The sequence below is a fragment of the Macaca fascicularis genome, chromosome 14 (genome assembly GCF_037993035.2).
Source record: "Macaca fascicularis isolate 582-1 chromosome 14, T2T-MFA8v1.1".
Classification (NCBI taxonomy): Eukaryota; Metazoa; Chordata; class Mammalia; order Primates; family Cercopithecidae; genus Macaca; species Macaca fascicularis.
In genome coordinates, this window is record NC_088388.1 from 69,138,130 (window position 1) to 69,157,020 (window position 18,891).

General features: G+C 36.2%; 2 protein-coding genes across 2 annotated transcripts; one reads left to right on the forward strand and one right to left on the reverse strand.

Moving 5' to 3' along the window:
* Positions 1–2,637: 2,637 nt before the first annotated feature.
* LOC102116541 (olfactory receptor 52A5-like) lies at positions 2,638–3,468 on the reverse strand. The gene has a single exon (XM_065529733.1). The coding sequence runs from the start codon at positions 3,466–3,468 to the stop codon at positions 2,638–2,640; it is 831 nt and encodes a 276-aa protein (XP_065385805.1).
* Positions 3,469–17,531: 14,063 nt separating this feature from the next.
* On the forward strand, positions 17,532–18,476 carry LOC102116916 (olfactory receptor 52D1-like). The gene has a single exon (XM_005578921.4). The coding sequence runs from the start codon at positions 17,532–17,534 to the stop codon at positions 18,474–18,476; it is 945 nt and encodes a 314-aa protein (XP_005578978.3).
* The last annotated feature ends 415 nt before the right edge of the window (positions 18,477–18,891 follow it).

Sequence of the window (18,891 nt, forward strand, 5' to 3'; positions counted from 1 at the left end):
TATGGTACTTGTGATGTCTAACTTTATGTGCCAGTTGACCATGCTAAGAAATGCTCAGTTAGCTGGTAAAACTTTATCTTAGTGTGTCTGTGAGTGTGTCTCTGGAAGAGATTAGCATTTGAATCAAGAACCTAAGTAAAGAAGATCACCTTCACCAATGTGAGTAGACATTATCTCATCTGTTGAGGACCTTAATGGAACAAAAAGTTGGAGAAATGCTAAATTCAGTCTTTGCTTGAGGTGAGAGATCCATTTCTTCTTACCCTTAGACACTGACACTCCTGATTTTTGGGCTTTTGGACTCAGGCTTGGACTTATCATTGGCCCTCTGATTCTCAGGCTTTCAGACTCAGTCTGAATTATACATCACTAGCATTCCTGGTTTCCCACCTTGCAGACACCAGATCATGAGACCTCTCAGCCTCCATAATTGAGTGAACCAATTTCTATAAAAAAATCTCTCTATGTATATGTGTGTGTGTGTGTATTATACATAGTATATATACTCCCTATGTGTTTCTCTGTGTGTATATATATGTATAATAGATACTTTACATATATGTAAAATTGAAAGATATTATAAACAAATGGATCACTTTTCAGAATTAGGTCACTTTTCAGAATTTAAATGCATGTTGTGCTTAGAAACACACCAATAATTTTAATCATATAGCACAGAAAAATTCAGCATTAGATGATTTATGACGCCCAATAATAACTTTCTATAGCTGTTTTGGAATAGATGGTTCTACAGGAAATTTGAAAACCGTTAAAATAGTTATAGGCATGTAGCTTTTGGTATTTATTCATCAAGTTTTTATTTGTTATGCCACTGGATAATCCTTGATAAGCAGCCATAAAGAGAAATTCATAATGGCATAAAGACTAGAACTATGAAATGAGGTGTGTAAAATGAGGTATGAAATGAGGCTTACTAGGAGTAAAGAAGTCTGGATTGATTGATCATGGGAAGACAAAGAATTATAGTTCATGTGTACAGCTAAGCATTAATAAAAATATCATATTATGAATATACAGAGTGCCTTCTCAGTGAAATATGGTTAGAAAAAAATCATCACAACAACATTTCATAACATAATAGTTTGCATTCACTTCAGAGTTGATAAAATTAAGTTGGGAAATTTAGTGTGCTCCCTGCTGCCTAGCAACTTCTAGTTCAAATGCTCACAGAAAGTAGAACTTAAAATTGGAAAGGAAAGTAAAATGTCTGTTAAGGAGAAGCTCTTAGAATTCTGATCCACTTCAATCTTTTGCCTTCCTAACAAATGAAACACAAAAACATACAATTCAGAGAGGTCTTTGGAATCATAAGAAATATCCTGTGACACTATATGATAAGTCTTTATATCTAATAGTCTACATCCCCCAATTTTGTTCTTCTTTACATTTGCCATGACTATAAAGGTGAGGCACTGAGATTCCAGACAAAATATGGAGTTGGTATGGTATTAAACATTTTATTTAAAATATGTGTAAAATTGTGACAATCTAGAGGAAAAGAACACAACTATCTGAACACATTGGAAATGAATCAGTGTAGGCAGTAATAAACGAGGGGCTCTGATTATTGAGAGAACGGAGGAACAGAAGAGTAACTGCGTTTCTCCAGCTCTTCCCAAAGGGTGATTCTAATTATGAACATGGGGAAATAAAGTCACACAGGTAACAGTCTTCTGAATGGCAGTTCAACTAGATTATCCTGAGGTTCTACAACACATGTCAAGACAACACAAACAAGCAATCATGAAAAAGTAGTATTGCCACTATATAGTAGGTACAAACGGTGATGTTTCAAGATTTCTGACTTAGTTCTGGTGTAAATGGAAGCTATGACACACAGTGTTGATCTTTTGCATCTTCCATGACCTATTCACCAGTCTGCCTGCACACCATTAGATGTTCCTTATCTACTTCTAGAGGCCAGACAACCCCTAGAAATTCTTCTGAAAGAAGTCTTATTTCTGATGCCCTGTGTGCATCAGTAAATAATCTTATGAGAGTATTCAGTACTAGCCACACTTCTCCTGCTCCCAGAAAATGAGTTATTTATCCCTGGGTCATTTTCATTTGTTCTCAAATGGGGTTTGTTAGAGGAGAGCTTTAATTCAAATCATTCCTTCATCAAAATCTTGAATAATCCACCATTTTTCAGAGCACCAAGTGTGGCCTTTAGAGAAGAATTGAAAAGGACTGTTCATTTCCAGAGACAGTTAACGAAAGTTCTGTTCCTAAGTAAATTAAGGACCAGTTACATTTTCTGTTTTGGGTAGATTTGTAGAATCTAGATTTGATGTGGAAGAGGAAATGTAGAATATAGAGGCTGCAAATTCAATGCAAATAATATGAATGGAAAGACATGATAGATTAAATTAGAAGCCAAATACTAATTTGGTAGAGAGCTAATATCAGTCTTAAATTGAACACTTTTTATGTCGACCTAGATGTAGTTATAAAAATAAATTGATATCCAGCATGATAATGTGAACCTCCAGCCGTGAGCACACTCCAAACTCTCTCCATCTCTAGGAAAGTAAAGCATTCTCTACATGGTCATAAACATTTGATAGATCACTCTTGGGATCCACAATTCAGAAGAAAAATTTGTGCCACACGCTTTCAGATTATCTTGTTTTTTACACCATAGACAATAGGGTTGAGTGCAGGTGGCACAAGGAGGTAAATGGTAGACAACAGAAAGTGGGTGGAGGGGGCCACATGTCCAAAATGGTGGCTGAAGAAGGAGAAAAAGGCAAGAATATAAAATTCAAGGAAAACAAAAATATGAGCTGTGCATGTGTTAAATGCTTTGAACTGTGCCTCCTTTTGGTGTAGATGAAAAACAACTTGGAAAATCAGAACATAGGACACAAGGATAAAAATCATGTCAAATTCCAGAATGGTAAAGCCCACAAAAAGACCACATGCTTTATTGACTTGGATGTCTTCTGTAGCCAGCTTGACGACAGCCATGTGTTCACAGTAAGAGTGGGCAATAAGAATGGAATGGAAAATATGCAGTCTTTTGATAAGAATGGGTAACAGACCAACCAGCACTGTAGCTCGGATTGCCACTGCCACTATCATGTGAACCAAGATGGAAGGTGTGAGGATGAATGTGTGTCTCAAAGGATCACAGATGGCAAGATAGCGGTCAAAGGCCATGGCCAACAGAATACCAGACTCCATGCACTGCATGGCATAGATGAAAAACAGCTGAGCTAGGCAGGCATCAAAGGCCATTGAGCAAGACTTGAACCAAAAGATGGCCAACATCTTGGGAGCAATGGCTGCACACAGTCTTATGTCAGTTACTGCCAGCACAGCCAGGAAGATGTACATGGGCTGATGCAAATTACATTCCGTAGGGACGATAATCAGTAAAATGATGTTTCCCAACACAGCCACTGGGCACATGGAAAAAAGGAAAGCCAATCCAAAACTGCACATTCTCTAGTCCAGGAATGCCAGTCAAAGTTACAGTTCTGGGGTTCAAATATGACATGCTGATGGATGCCATTGAGGTTGGTATTCTGTCTTTTCACCACTGATTCTGATACCTGTAGAAGAGTATTTGAATGGAAAGTGAAAATTTCTCAGCCTCCCTCTCATGCAACCACAGTGTGCATTGAGCAAATAAGTCAGTGCTGTGAATGGCAGTTCAGTTAGATTATCCTGAGGTTCTACAACACATGACAAGATAGCACAAGCAAGCAATCACGAAAAAGTTGTACTACAACTATGTGGTAGGTTAAAATGGTGATGTTTCAGGATTTCGGACTTAGCTCTTGTGGAAATGGAAGCTATGACACAGAGCATTGATCTTTTGCATCTTCCACTACACTAGTCTGCCTGCACACCACTATTAGGTGTTCCTTCTTTATCTACTTCTAGAGGCCAGACAATTTCACCAGACTTAGAAATTCTCCTGAAAGAAATCTCATTTCTGATGTCCTGTGTACACTAGTACATAATCTTATGAGAGTGTTCAGTATTAGCCACACTTCTCCCGGTCTCGGAAAATGAGTTATTTATTTCTGTGTCATTTTCATCTGTTCTCAAGTGGGTTTGTTAAAGGAGAGCTTTAGTTTAAATCATTCCTTCATCAAAATCTTGAATAATCCACCATTTTTCAGAGCACCAAGTGTGGCCTTTAGAGAAGAATTGAAGGGGATTGTTCATTTCCAGAGACAGTTAAGGAAAGTTTATTTTTCCTAAGTAAATTAAGGACCAGTTACATTTTATGTTTTGGGCAGATTTGTAGAGTGGAAGGAGAAATGTAGAATATAGAGGATTTTTTTTAATTAGTTTGTTTTTCACCAAGGCCAAGAATTTTTTTTAAAGAAGAATACAAAGATATCAAATTCAATGAAAAATGAACAAGTTGAAAAGGACAGTATGTATTCAAAAGCAGAACCTGGCTAGTTGGATTAACATGACTGAGAGTGTGTGTGTGTGCCTCTGTGTGTGTGCGTGTGTGTGTGTGTTCATTTTCCCAGAGGTTAAAGATCCATGGATCACTAGACTCCTTGGGCTCTGGGTAAGACTTCATACCCTACTTTGTATAACTGGCTCCCTACTTTCTCTTTTAAATAACTTTATGTAATACTATGAGTAATGAGCTGTGGTTTGAATTCTGAAGATCTGTTGAATATAATGCCCGCGTCTTAATACCTCCCTAGTTCTACAGTCTTTCCAGATTTTGACTCATGATCCTTTTGGGGGGGATTCCATTAAATACAATCTTTTCCCCCTTTAGTCTTAGTTTTATTTATCACTCTCTAATTTTTGAACCATTTCTCAGTTTGCTTCAAACTGTCCATACCTAAACACAGAGCCCAGTTCCTCACATAAAGAGATTTTCTCCATCTAGTAACATCCATACATCCTTAAAAAAGGAAGCCTTTTATGAATAATGGTAAAAATTTCTGTTTCTTTTTCTCTCTGGATAGCAATTTCTTTAAAAATGTCAGATGAGCAGCTACTTTATTTTCACAGAAAGTACATGTTTGGGAGTACAAAAATAATTTGTGGTGTATTGATTCTTATATAACAGAATGGAAAAAACACTAAAATATCTTTGCTTGAGATCCTGCAGAAATACTAATGAGTGGACTGTGGGTAGAACAGCTACAAATAAGGACTAAAGCAATAAACATTGTGGGCCAGGCGCGGTGTCTCACGCCTGTAATCTCAGCACTTTCGGAGGCCGAGGCGGGCAGACCATCCAAGGTCAGGAGTTCGAGAGCAGCCCGCCCAACATGGGGAAACCCCATCTCTACTAAAAGTACAAAATTTAGTAGGGCATGGTGGCAGGCACCTGTAATCCCTGCTACTCAGGAGTCTGAGGCAGGAGCATCACTTGAACCTGGCAGCTGGAGGTTGCAGTGAGCTGAGATCACGCCACTGCATTCCAGCCTGGATGACTACAGTAAAACTCTGTCAAAACAAATCACGTAAACATTGTGAAAAAAAAAATCCCTTTGATGCTGACATGAGATATTTGGAAGTATGTGGTAGAAGGAATGGTGAAGTATGTGGATAATGTTTCTGTTACTTATGAATGAGTTGCCAGAAATGATAGATACTGAAAGAAAAAGATCTCATAAGCTAAAACTGTTAGAATTTCTTTAATCATTCCATAAGTTTCCATTAACCTAAAAGCAAAAATAAATATTATACTTATCCCCACCCACTTTATCATAATGTCTTTCTTTATCAGATTACCTCTTAATATTCAACAAGTGATTAAAATCAAGGGCTTGAAAATCAGAAAGATGGCCTGGCTACCAATCCTGGATCCCTCATGTATCATGTGTAGCATCTTGCCTGAGTAGCTTACACACAATTTATTCATCTGTAAATTAAGAACACTAACCCTCACTTCGTTGTTAAATGAGATACTGTATAGAAGAGATTAGTGTCTGGAACAATTTAAATATTCAATATATGGTAGCTTATAATTGCTTAGCCTGCTCTCAAACTCCTGGGCTCAAGCAATCTGCCTGCCTTGGCCTTTTAAAGTTCTGGGATTACAGATGTGAGCCATTATGCCCAGTTTTATTTTATTTTATTTTTTTTCTGTAGAGCCTGATATTTTGGCAAGGCAGAAACAGAAAGTAAAATATTCGGAAGAGATAAAAACAAAAAGAAGTAAAGTCTTCTTGATGATAGAAACAAAGAAAGCTAGAAGACAAGAAAAGATCTAGAGTCAAAGAGCTTTCCTCCATCACCTTGGGTATAAGATTAGCCATTCTTCCAAACAGTCATCAAAAGATCTGATTTGAAGTAAAAAGGTGACATTCTAAAAATGTTTGCAGATTTTTTTTGGTGCGGTTAAAAAAAAGGTAATATGATTAAGAAAAAAGTAAATATTTACAGCACTCCTCCTTTATAGGCCTCTGAGTATGTAGTAATTTAATGGGGGAAATATATACACATAAATTACCTCAAACCCACTTTCTATAAGAGACAACAGGGTATGAGCTTGATTAAGAGCTTGATGACTCTTAACTTTTTAAAATAATCTAAATGTTTTCATATAATGGGTGTCTTATTTTTACCCACTGAGTAGAAGCCAAAGAAAAGAGTAGACGATCTCTGACAGAGACAAGAAGGAAAAATGGAGGCTGGGAAGTCCTTTGCCCTGACAGAGAGAAGTTTGAGGTGCTGGGCAAATAAATAAGATATGAAATACTTAGAAACTATATGATTCTCTTCTCCATCCTCTACTTTCTACATTGCTCAAACGTCTGTCTCACTTCCACTCAATGGTAGATTGCTATTAATTATTCTTTTTAATTTTCCTAAATTAGGAAATATTAGAATTAATTGGTATTCAATTGACTAGACTCTAAAACACTTGGTTACAAACTTGCTTATGTAATTAATTATTTGGAGAACAGAAACACATGAAGATATTACCTAATTACTTATGAATATATTTTAAGTCTAAATTATATTAATCTATCCCTTCATTTTTTATGAAAAATTATAAATACAGAAGAAACATGGACAAAAGACTCATTGAGTTAAGTAAGATTTAAAGCCACTATTCTATCAATTTTTCCTAGATGAACTGCCATCACAGCCATATCCGCTCTCAGGGGATCCCACTTTGCACAGGGAGAAACTTACCTGCGTAGAGTTGAAGACTGGTCTATTATGTGATTAAGTTGGTTTTATCACTTGTTTCTACCAAAATTTTCAGCACATATAGATATTAATGGAAGAGTCACTGGGTTTTCCTGAAGGTCTGGACTTACCATAGAGCATCATTATCCTTCTGGTGTCCCTAGAGTATCATTATCCTTCTGAGTCCCAGGCTTCCTTACCAGGAGCAAGTTGGTCTCAGACCTGGAAGGCAAGGTCATAAAGTTTTCTGATTTTTAGAAGAAAAGAGTCTCTCAGGAAACAGAACCAGGAAATATCTGGTTTTGCTCACATTCAGAGTAAGTTGATTATGGGCTCATTAGGAATGCAATCAAGTGAATATAAGAGATGGAGATTTCCTAAGAAGTAGAAATGAAGATTAATTATCTTTTCTGTTCTATCATCTGGCAAGTCCTTTAACTGCAGTGGAAGAGTAGGAGCTATTCTGCTTATAAATAGAATAGTAATACTATTACTACTACAATTACGTGATACACTTTACTCCATTGCCTTGCCCAATATTTAATAGTAAATTTAAATACCCCCTTTTCAGGGACAAGATTTCCAAGTTTTCTCTGTTGATTGAGACATCAGATATTTCATTTTTTTCTCCTTTCTTGATAGAAATTGAGACTAACTTCAGTAACAATGTGTATCCAGTTTCATTGATCTACTCAAAGTCTTCAGATAACAAGTTTTATAGAATATATCCATAATGTGTTTTCCCTCCAAAATATCTGGGGATATTGTAGGGAAAAACAACTGTAGGTTGTTTTTCTAACTTCAGAGTTTTTAGCCTTTCACCTATTTGGCATGTAAGGTCAATAATCCACTGATTGTAATTATGAAGCTGACAAACTGCCTTCCTCTAGAAGACTCCTAGGTAACAAACAGTATTTTAGATTATAACGAACAAAGTATAGATTTTTTTTTGTCTGTTAGAATGTGGTTTAACTGCCTGGCACTCACTTTCCAGTCTCATGTGAGAACATTGCTGATTCAGTGTTCCAGCATTCTTACATGGTCAGTAGCTATCCAGCTTCAAAATCACTTGTCCAACCTCGTTAAGCATACAAAATTCATTGAGTTGTAGAGGAAAGAATAAAATATTTTTTAGACTATCAATTGTCATTTTTTTCTTACTCTCAGTTTCCTTAGAAGTTTTTTTCCTTCCTCTTCTACCTCTTTTTAAATTTTCCTGTTGACTTGCTTGTCTGCTTGTTTATAATTCCAATTTTTATCTTAGATTCAGGGGTTACATTTGCAGTTTTGCATAATACATGATGCTGAGGTTTGGAAAACAAATGCTTTCACCTCACATATAGTGAACATAGTACCCCAAACTTAGTTTTTCATCCCTTCCCTCCCTCTCTCCCTCCCTTTCTATTTATCCCCGGTATCTATTGTTCCCACCTTTACGTCCATGAGTATTCAATTTTTAGCTCCCACTGGGGATGACCTCCAGCATTTCGTCTTCTTTTTTTTTTTCCTTTCCTTTTCTACCACTTCTTTTTCTCTTTCTCCTCTCTCTTATCCTTTTACTTTTTGTCGATTTCACTGAGTCCCAAAGGGTCAAGTCTCATTAATCTTCTACACTTAAATGGACACTGGTACATTTCACTAACTCCCCCACATTTTTCCTATAGGCATATATAAATGTTAAATTATCATTAAAATAACATAATCTCTCTTTTGCATAAAAATATTCCTGAGACTTTCCCATTCGATAACAGGTTATATTTATGTTTTTGCTCACATACCGTATTAATGTGGTTTTATGGTTTTTGCTCTCTACTGCAAGTTTCCATACAAGGAAACACATATCCACTTTATGGCCCAGCAATTGTACTATTTGGTGTTTACTCAAGAGAAACAAACATGCAAGTTCACAATAAGATTTGTATACTATTTTTATACCAGTTTCTGCACAATAGCACTACAATGAAAACAATCCAAATGTCCATCAAAAGAATAATGGGTCATAAGCATTCAGTTTGATGAAATTTGACATGTGTATACTATTGCATAACCATCATACAAATTAAGTTATTAAAAACTTCCAGTACCCAGAAAGATCCCTCATGCCCCATTCTAGCCATTCTGCTACTAACTTCCTCACTCTAGGTATCTTGATACTTTACTGATTTTTATCAAAGATTAATTTGTCTTTTCTTAATTTTATTTAATTTTCATTTTAAAACAGAAGTTGGAGTGGATTACACAAAAACTGTAATAATGTATTTCAAACAGAGGGATTGCATTAAGAAAGGAAGGAGTCCTGACCTGTAGCATACAGATCTATGTATACCCACTTAAGTAAAATTATGTATAGGAATCTGTGTGTGTTTGTGTGTGTGTGTTAAACATTATTTATTATACAAGAGACACCTTTGACAGATTGTTGACCATTAACAGAGGGTCAATGAAGTCATATTTGCAATTGTACAATAGAAAAGTCAGTCTGAAAACTGATGTAAGAATTTGAAGATGAAACCGTAGTGAGAAAATACATTTAAAAGTGGTTGAAATCATTTAAGCAAGAGATGAGACACATATTTACTTCGATCGAAGGCTGCATTTTGTCTTCTATTTATATGCTTCACATATAGTTCACTTAAAGATCTTAAAAATTATGTCTACAAGTGAAGGTATGCATTGCTTTGACCATAGCCATTATCTGCATCTGAGGTGATGTTATTTTAAACAGAAAATTCCTCTACATGGTTCTGGGAGCTATAAGCCAGGATGAAGTCATGATACACAACAGTGCATTTCAGGTGCAAACAGAAGCTTTATAATGTCACATTTATTCTCTGTTGTCAGACCTGCACTCAGAAAATATCTTTCATTGAAGAGTCCTTTCTAACATCCTCTCTAACATAGGGGTCATCTGAAATGGGTCAGGCATGTAAGTAGAATCACACGATATTTGTACATTTTATGACTGGCTTATTTCACTAAGCATAATGTTCAAGTTTCATCCAGGTTGTAGCATGTGTAAGAATGTCATCATTTTTAAGGTTGAATAAATATTCCATTGTATGTATATACCACATTTTATTTATCCATGCATTTGTTTATGGGTATTGTGTTGTTTCCACCTTTTGGAGATTATGACTTGTAGGGTCCAGCTCCACGGGGTTGATGGGTTTTTCTCCCCATGTGTGGAGACAAGAGATTGTAGAAATAAAGACACAAGACAAAGAGATAAGAGAAAGGACAGTTGGACCCAGGGGACCACTACCGCCAAGACGTGGAGACTGGTAGTGGCCCCGAATGCCAGGCTGCGCTGATATTTATTGGATACAAGACAAAGGGGCAGAGTAAGGAGTGTGAGCCACCTCCAATGATAGATAAGGCCATGTGGGTCACATATCCACTGGACAAGGGGCCCCTCCCTGTCTGGCAGCTGAGGCAGAAGGAGAGAGAGAGAGAGAGGGAGAGACAGAGACAGCTTATGCCATTATTTCTGCATATCAGAGACTTTTAGTACTTTCACTAATTTTGCTACTGTTATCTAAAAGGAAGAGCCAGGTGTACAGGGTGGAACATGAAGGCGGACTAGGAGCGTGACCACTGAAGCACAGCATCACAGGGGGCCTGACTGATGTCAGGCCCTCCACAAGAGGTGGAGGAGTAGAGCCTTCTCTAAACTCCCCTGGGGAAAAGGAGACTCCATTTCCAGGTCTGCTAAGTAGTGGGTGTTTTTCCTTGACACTGACGCTACTGCAAGACCACGGTAGTTCTGGCAACGGGCGTCTTCCCAGACTCTGGTATTACCTCTAGACCAAGGAGCCCTCTGGTGGCCCTGCCTGGGCATAACAGAAGGCTCGCAATCTCACTACGTCCCCTCAGCTCCTATCTCCATATGGACTGGTTTTCCCTAGGTTATGATTATAGAGCAAGGATTATTATAATATTGGAATAAAGAGTAATTGTTACAAACTAATGATTAATGATATTCATATATAATCATGTCTATGATCTAGATCTAGTATAACTCTTGTTGTTTTATATATTTTATTATACTGGAACAGTTTGTGCCCTCTGCCTCTTGCCTCAGCACCTAGGTGGCTTGCCGCCTACAATGAATGATGCTGCTATGAACATGGGTGAACAAAACAACATTTTGGCTATTGGGAGTCCCTTTAGTATCCGTGTGAATTTTAGAGTAGTTTTTTCTGTTTCTGAAAAAATTATCATTGAAAACTTAACAAAGATTGAATTGGGTCTGTAGATTGCTTTGGACAGTATCAACATCTTAACAATATTAAGTTTTTCAATCCTTCAACATGGGACGTCTTTCTATTTATGGTGTTTAATTTCTGGTTAATGTTTGCTTCGTGTATTTAGGAGCTCACAGCTCTGGTACATATATTTCTAAATCTTTATCTTCTTGATTAATTGGACTTTTAGTATTACAATGTTTTTGTCTCTTGTAACAGTTTTTGCCTGTAATTCTATTTTGTCTAATATTGGTATAACAGCACTACTCTCTTTTGGTGATTCACCTGTCTTAGCCTCCTGAGTAGCTGGGACTGCAGGTGCATGCCACCATGCTCATCTAATTTTTGTATTTTTAGTAGAGATGGGGTTTCACCATGTTGGCCAGGTTGGTCACGAACTTCTGCCCTAAGGTGATCTGCCCCTCTCAGCCTCCCAAAGTGCTGGGATTACAGGAGTGAGCCACCACGCCCAGTTGTTTCTTGACTTTTTAATAATTGCCGTCTGACTGGCATGAGATGGTATCTCACTGTGGTTTTGATTTGCATTTCTCTAATAATCAGTGGTGTTGAGCTTTTTTTTCATATGTTTCTTGGCCACTTGAATGTCTTCTTTTGAGAAGCGTCTGTTCATCTCTTTTGCCTACTTCATAATTTTGTTATTGTAAATTTGTTTAATTTCCTTGTAGACTATGGATATTAGACCTTTGTCAGATGGATAGATCGCAAAACCTTTCTCCCATTCTGTAGGTTGTCTGTTCACTCTGCTGATAGCTTTTTTTGCTGTGCAGAAGCTCTTTAGTATAATTAGAACTAATTAAATTTAATTTAACTAAACTAATTTAACTAAACTAATTTAATTTTTGCTTTTGCTGCAATTGCTTTTGATGTTTTCATCACGAAATCTTTGCCTATGCCTATGTCCTGAATGGATAGCCTAGATTTTCTTTTAGGGTTTTTATAGTTTGGGGTTTTACATTTAAGTCTTTAATTCATCTTGACTTAATTTTTGTATAAGGTGTAAGGAAAGGGTCCAGTTCCAATTTTCTGCATATGGCTAGCCAGTTTCCCCAGCAACATTTATTAAATAGGCAACCCTTTCCCCATTGCTTGTTTTTGTCAGATTTGTTGAAAATCAGATGGTTTAAGATGTGAGGTCTTATTTCTGTGTTTTCTATTCTGTTCCATTGGTCTATGTGTCTTTTTTTTTTTTTTGTACCAGTACCATGCTGTTTTGATTACTGTAGCCTTGCAGTTTAGTTTGAAGTTGGTGAGTGTGATACCTTCATCTTTGTCCTTTTTTATTAGGATTGTCTTGCTATATGGGCTCTTTTTTTGTTTCATATGAATTTTAAAATAGTTTTTGTTCTAATTATGTGAAGAATGTCAATGGTAGTTTAATGGAAATAGCATTGAATGTATAAATTACTTTGGGCAATTATGGCCATTTTCACAACATTGATTCTCCCTATCGATGAACTTGGAATGTTTTTGCATTCGTTTGTGTCCTCTCTGATTTCCTTGAGCAGTTGTTTGTAGTTCTCCTCGAAGAGGTACTTCTCTTCCCTTGTTAGTGGTATTCATAGGTATTTTATTCTCTTTGTATCAGTTGTAAGTGGGAGTTCATTCATGATTTGGTATTTGGTATTAGCTTGTTGTTAGTATGTAGTAATGCTAGTGAGTTTTGCACATTGATTTTGTATCCTGAAAATTTACTGGAGTGGAATATCAGCTTAAGAAGCTTTTGGGCTGAGATAATGGGGTTGTCTAGAAATAGGATCATGTCATCTGCAAAGAAAGATAATTTGACGTCTCATCTTCCTATATGAATACAATTTATTTCTTTATCTTACCTGATTGCCCTGGCCAGAACTTCCAATACCATGTTGAATAGGAGTGGTAAGTAAGAGCATCCTTGTCTTGTGGTGGTTTTCAAGGGGAATGCTTCCAGCTTTTGCCCATTCAATAGGATATTGGCTGTGGGTTTGCCAACATATAACATCTTAACCAATTTCCCATTTTTCCTGAGAATACTGTGCTGGCAGCAAGCTGCATATTTTTTTCCTAAACGGGAAATGCAATTGTAACAATATGTTTTAAACTGATACCAATCTAACTTCAACTCACTTACTAAAGCTCTACTCCTTTAGTGCTTCACCTCCTATACAAACATACCATGTTTTTTTTCTGCTATGTTTTTGTTATCACATTTTATATATTGTGTATCCATTAATATGGATTCATAATTATTTGTATGCTTTTTTTATTTCTGTAAAAGAATACAAAGTAATGGACAAAAATAATGATGATACTAATTTTTTATTTGTCCATGTGTTTTATCCTTACTGAAAAACTTTATATTTTTATATGGGTTTCTATCAGTCTCTAGCCTCTTTCATTTCTATATAAAATACTCACTTTTATATTTCCCATACTCCAGGTATAGTGATAATAAATTACCTCAGATTTGTTTATCTGGGGATATCTTAACTTCTCTTTTATTTTTAAGGGAGAGTTTCTCACGTGTATGGTTTCTGGCTTAAATTGGTATTGAAGTTAGATTAGTGAATTAAAGGGAAAAAATGTGTTCTGGGTCATTTTACTTTCATTCAGGACTGGTCCTGGTAGGTGGTTGACATAATATTTCAAACTACTGAGCTATGGCTACATCTGCAGGCATAAACCTGCGAGACTGCAAAGATAATTTATTCCTGAAATTATGTCTATTTTCAATCATTATCACCACAAAAAAAAAAAAAATTCCCTCTTCTGCCAATGATTCCATGGGGACCTGTTGTATCAAATGTTATTCTCACTTATCCCTTGAGATGACCATGCTGAAGCTGCTACATATGGAGACTATGTGTTTAGGTTGCTTCTTGACTCTGAATAAGTTTATATATGAACTAGTTAAGGTTTTTTTGAAATGAGAGAGGAATGGAAAGAAGGAGAATAGCTTGAATATCTATAGAAAAATTTAAAAGACATGATACTCCCTCAAAAAATAACTTCCATATTAATTTTTGGACTGAGGGAATACATATTTCTTTATTCTCCATGGATAAAATGAAGAAACTGCTAGATTCTAGGAAATATACATCTTTTTTAAAGGATTTAATAGAAATGAGGGTTCTTTCTCAATTTGAGCATATTTCTTATTTTGCGGATCTATTGAAATAACAAAAACATGGCTGTCTGTGACTACTGGACTCAAATACAGGTTGGCATTTTTAGGGAGACAATATCAGAGGGATTATGTCATGAGTACTTGGGCTAAAAATTGTTTTGTAAACCAGTGTGTATATCTGTGAGTGTGTGTGCTTTCCAACTCTACTCTTGCAATGTCTGTATTGCATTTATATATCCAGTGTATACTTACTGAGCACTTAGTAAGTGACAGTCACTGCTCTAGAGACTACATTATAAAATTTATCATCAGTTAAGTGTTTACTCATTGAAGTGTGAGGACTCTTGTTTGCCCATATAATCTTACCCACGTAAATATCTTTGTATGCTTTGAATCTCAACTATATTAGATTTTAATTTGTTATTTCATAATTGCTTTTTCATGAAACTTTATGCTTTTGTTCTTATTAATTATGTGTGTTTGTATAGATACATAGATAGATCTCTAGTATATCTATATAATTGCATGTAATTATACATCTATCCTTATTTTTACTTTTGTTTAAATCCAATATGCCATTGTTTTATATTCTCCACATCCCAGTCTGAGTACCATTTATTCAAGAAGGCTTTATGTGACTCACTAAACTTGATTTGGTCTCTTGCAAGTATTTCCACATAACTCATTTTTTCTCCTATTTGGGATCATTTATTGATTCTGGAAAGTATATTTTGAGGTAATGGTGTTGAAATTCGTATGAGTGCATATTATACTTACAAGAATTTGTTTGCTACATAGTGAAAGCAGGTTCTTCTTGAGGCTAATGGCAATACTACCCAAGGTCGCTGCCTTGACAGGTGATGGGAAAGACCAAAAATAATAGAGTTTGTCTAAAACTGAAATATTTGTGGTGACTTACAGTCTGTCTCTACTGTAACTCTCATACTCCCTGACTTGTGCTTAACCATTTTATCCCAGGGTTTCTCTGCAACGGAGACTGGACTATCTACTGGAACTATGAGAAGATATATAAGAAAGCCTCTTTAGTAAGTAACTGATAACTCTGATATCATTAGGTCAATTTACCAATCCAGTAAACAAATTACTTTGCATGTGTTATAATTTGAGCTTCTAAATCAACACATTAAAGTACACAAGAAGGATCCACCTCCATAGTGAAATGTTCTAAGTCAGAATAAAGGAGGATGGGAAGTTGGGAAGGTAGTGAGTGTGGTTAATGTTAAGAAATACCTTTTCTTGAAATCTATCTATCTATCTATCTATCTATCTATCTATCTATCTATCATCTATCTATCTAGTTCAAAATGATATATTCTATGCCCTACTTAAAGGTTGCATGAGAGAAATGATTAAGTGATCAGAAATTTTAAAAAAAAACCATGATATTTTATTTGTCAAATTAACTACTAACTCAGGGTGGCAAATTAAAGAGCAAATATGTAGATTATATTAATCCTATTTTAGAACGCACACTAAGAACTGCAATATCATATTCATGGGGGAAGGCAGAGACTATTTATCTCAATTCTCTAAGTCAATTAAATTATGGATTACGAAATCTTCTACCTAAAGCAAAGGTACTTTATAACTCACTAAAATCTTACAAGGCTTCTGCTTGATCTCTTGTGTTTATGGAAAATTCACTTACATGAGAGAAATACTGAAGGAGAGCTCAAAGAAGCAGCATTTCAAAAACCCGATTTCATTCAAAATAATCTCTGGTTATAACTGATATGAAAGCATCCCATAGAGATTGACTTATAAATTCAAACCCACGTACCATTGAAGGGCACCTCTTATGCCTTAGGAGTAACAGTTTGCATCTTTCACATTTGGATATCTGAAGTACACTCTATGAGCTCCAATTTATGGGTGGTACTAAATACAGGTCTTCAATATTTACTAAGCATGTATCATATTTGACACCGGATTCAACGTTTTTGGTTAAACAGTAAATATGTTAGATTTAGAGCTTTCTGGTAACTAAGATTAGGGGAACATAGAGGAAAATCTAAGAAAATGCTATGAAATAAATGATATGGAGAGCTTACCATAAAATATAGATGGAAAACATGACAAGCTATGGGATTGTTACCTATAACATCTGTAATTTGGCAACCAGTTAATTGATACAAAAATAGGTATTTTTCAGAAAGTCCTGGTAAAAGGAAATAAAGCAGAGAATTTTTTATATTTTCATATAACTGTTAATGTAACTGACATTTTTCTACAATAGGCAGAGGAAACCGTGAAGATATGAAGATGCTGATAAAAGGGATAAATAATCCTTTTCTCCCATGATTTTCTTTCTTGCTTCCTAAGTTTTAGAAGCCTTGGCCTCCTTGTCCTTCCTGTTTGTTCCTTCTTCATAACACTTTTTCTTAATATTTTTGTTACCAGAATACATAATATCCCAGACTCTGAATAGTTAAAGCTCCATCATAAAGTTCCAACTTAAGTGTGACAACTGTCACTACCCAATCTAATAACCATACACACTAGTCACTATGTATCATCTTATGGTATCTTCCTTCTCCTTGTAGAGTGTTACCTCCTTGATATATCCATGTATTTATCCCCAGTTTCTAGAACATTGTTTCTTATGGAAAAACTGCTCAGGAAATATTCATGGGATGAAGTACAAGTATGACTCTATAGATGGAATCTTTTAGTGGAAATGAATAGACAACGTGACTTATAGGTCCCTATGATAATATGACATTTTATAAGAGTTATCTTTCAGTATTACAACAATTTGTACAGCAAAAAAATGTACAACAATTTGGTACATTGTAAGTAATCATTTTATTATTCTGGTCCTAGTGAATTTAAACACTTCAGATTATGAATTTGGATAGCTTACAACAACAGATAATTAAAGATTCTTCTGAACAAAATCACCCCATTTATCAGCATATGATTGTGAACATATTATCATAGCAACCTTATTTTCAGAAGAACACATAAAGAAAGCAAAGGAAAATAAAAATATGCCTCCTCTCAACACTTCTCGTCCATCTCCTGTCACCTTCTTGCTGATGGGCATCCCAGGACTAGAGCATCTTCATGCCTGGATTGGGATTCCCTTCTGCTCCATGTACATGGCGGCCTTGGTGGGGAATGTGACCATCCTGGCTGTGGTGAAGGCAGAGAGAAGCCTCCATCAGCCTATGTTCCTGTTTCTTTGCATGCTCTCAGTTACTGACCTTGTCCTCTCCACATCCACACTGCCCCGCATGCTCTGTCTGTTCTGGCTCAGAGTTCATGACATTGCCTTTGATGCTTGCCTGGCCCAAATGTTCTTCATCCACAGCTTTACTGCCATGGAATCTGGCTTCTTCCTCGCCATGGCCATTGACCGCTATGTGGCTATCTGTGACCCACTGCGCCACGCCACCATTCTCACACACAGTCGCATAACTATAATGGGTATCATTGTCGTGTGTCGGGGAGTAGCTTTCTTTTCTCCACATCCCATCCTGCTGAAACAGCTGCCCTACTGCAGAACTCGAATCATTGCCCACACCTACTGTGAGTTTATGGCTGTGGTGAAGCTGGCGTGTATGGACATAAGTGCTACCAAAAGCTATAGCCTCAGTATGGCTTCTATCATTGGTTCATGTGATGTCATTCTCATTGCTGTATCCTATGTCTTCATCCTGCGCTCTGTATTCCGCCTGCCATCTCGAGAAGCTAGCTTGAAGGCTTTGGGCACGTGTGGCTCCCATGTCTGTGTCATCCTTGTTTTCTATTCCACAGCTGGGTTTTCAATTTTCACTCATCGTTTTGGGAAAAATGTGCCAGCACATGTTCATATTTTCATTGCAAATATGTACCTTTTGATTCCCCCTTTTCTCAATCCCATTGTGTACGGAGTAAGGACCAAGAAAATACGGGAGCATGTTCTTAAGGTGCTAAGGGTCAAAGCTGCTTGATTTTATTTGGATCACCAAGAGAGATGGTTGAAGAATAAATCTAAATGCAAGAGATGATGTAGGGAAAATAACTAACAGTTATTACTCTCATAAAAGGAATAGTATTCATTATCTGAAAGTTCTGTTATTCACCAGATTACTGTAAGTTCCAAAAATTGTAATTAAACAAGTTGTTTCAGATTTTTTATTTAGTAAATACTGAAGAGATTAACCTTCCCCTATGTATCTGTTGGATCCTTCTTTGTATTTTTTTAATATTCTCATTCCCACCTCACCTCCCCAGTCTTCAGTCTCATAGTTTCACTGATGAACAACATTCCTTGATTAGAAGGCTTAGGTTTTGTTTCCTTTAATTAAACATATATCTTCCTGATAAATGTCTAAACTGAACACATATTATATTTTGTAGAATTTA

Bases quoted from the DNA above. Each gene is read 5' to 3' on its own strand.
- LOC102116541 (XM_065529733.1), bottom strand. From the start codon at position 3,468: ATGTGCAGTTTTGGATTGGCTTTCCTTTTTTCCATGTGCCCAGTGGCT.
- LOC102116916 (XM_005578921.4), top strand. From the start codon at position 17,532: ATGCCTCCTCTCAACACTTCTCGTCCATCTCCTGTCACCTTCTTGCTG.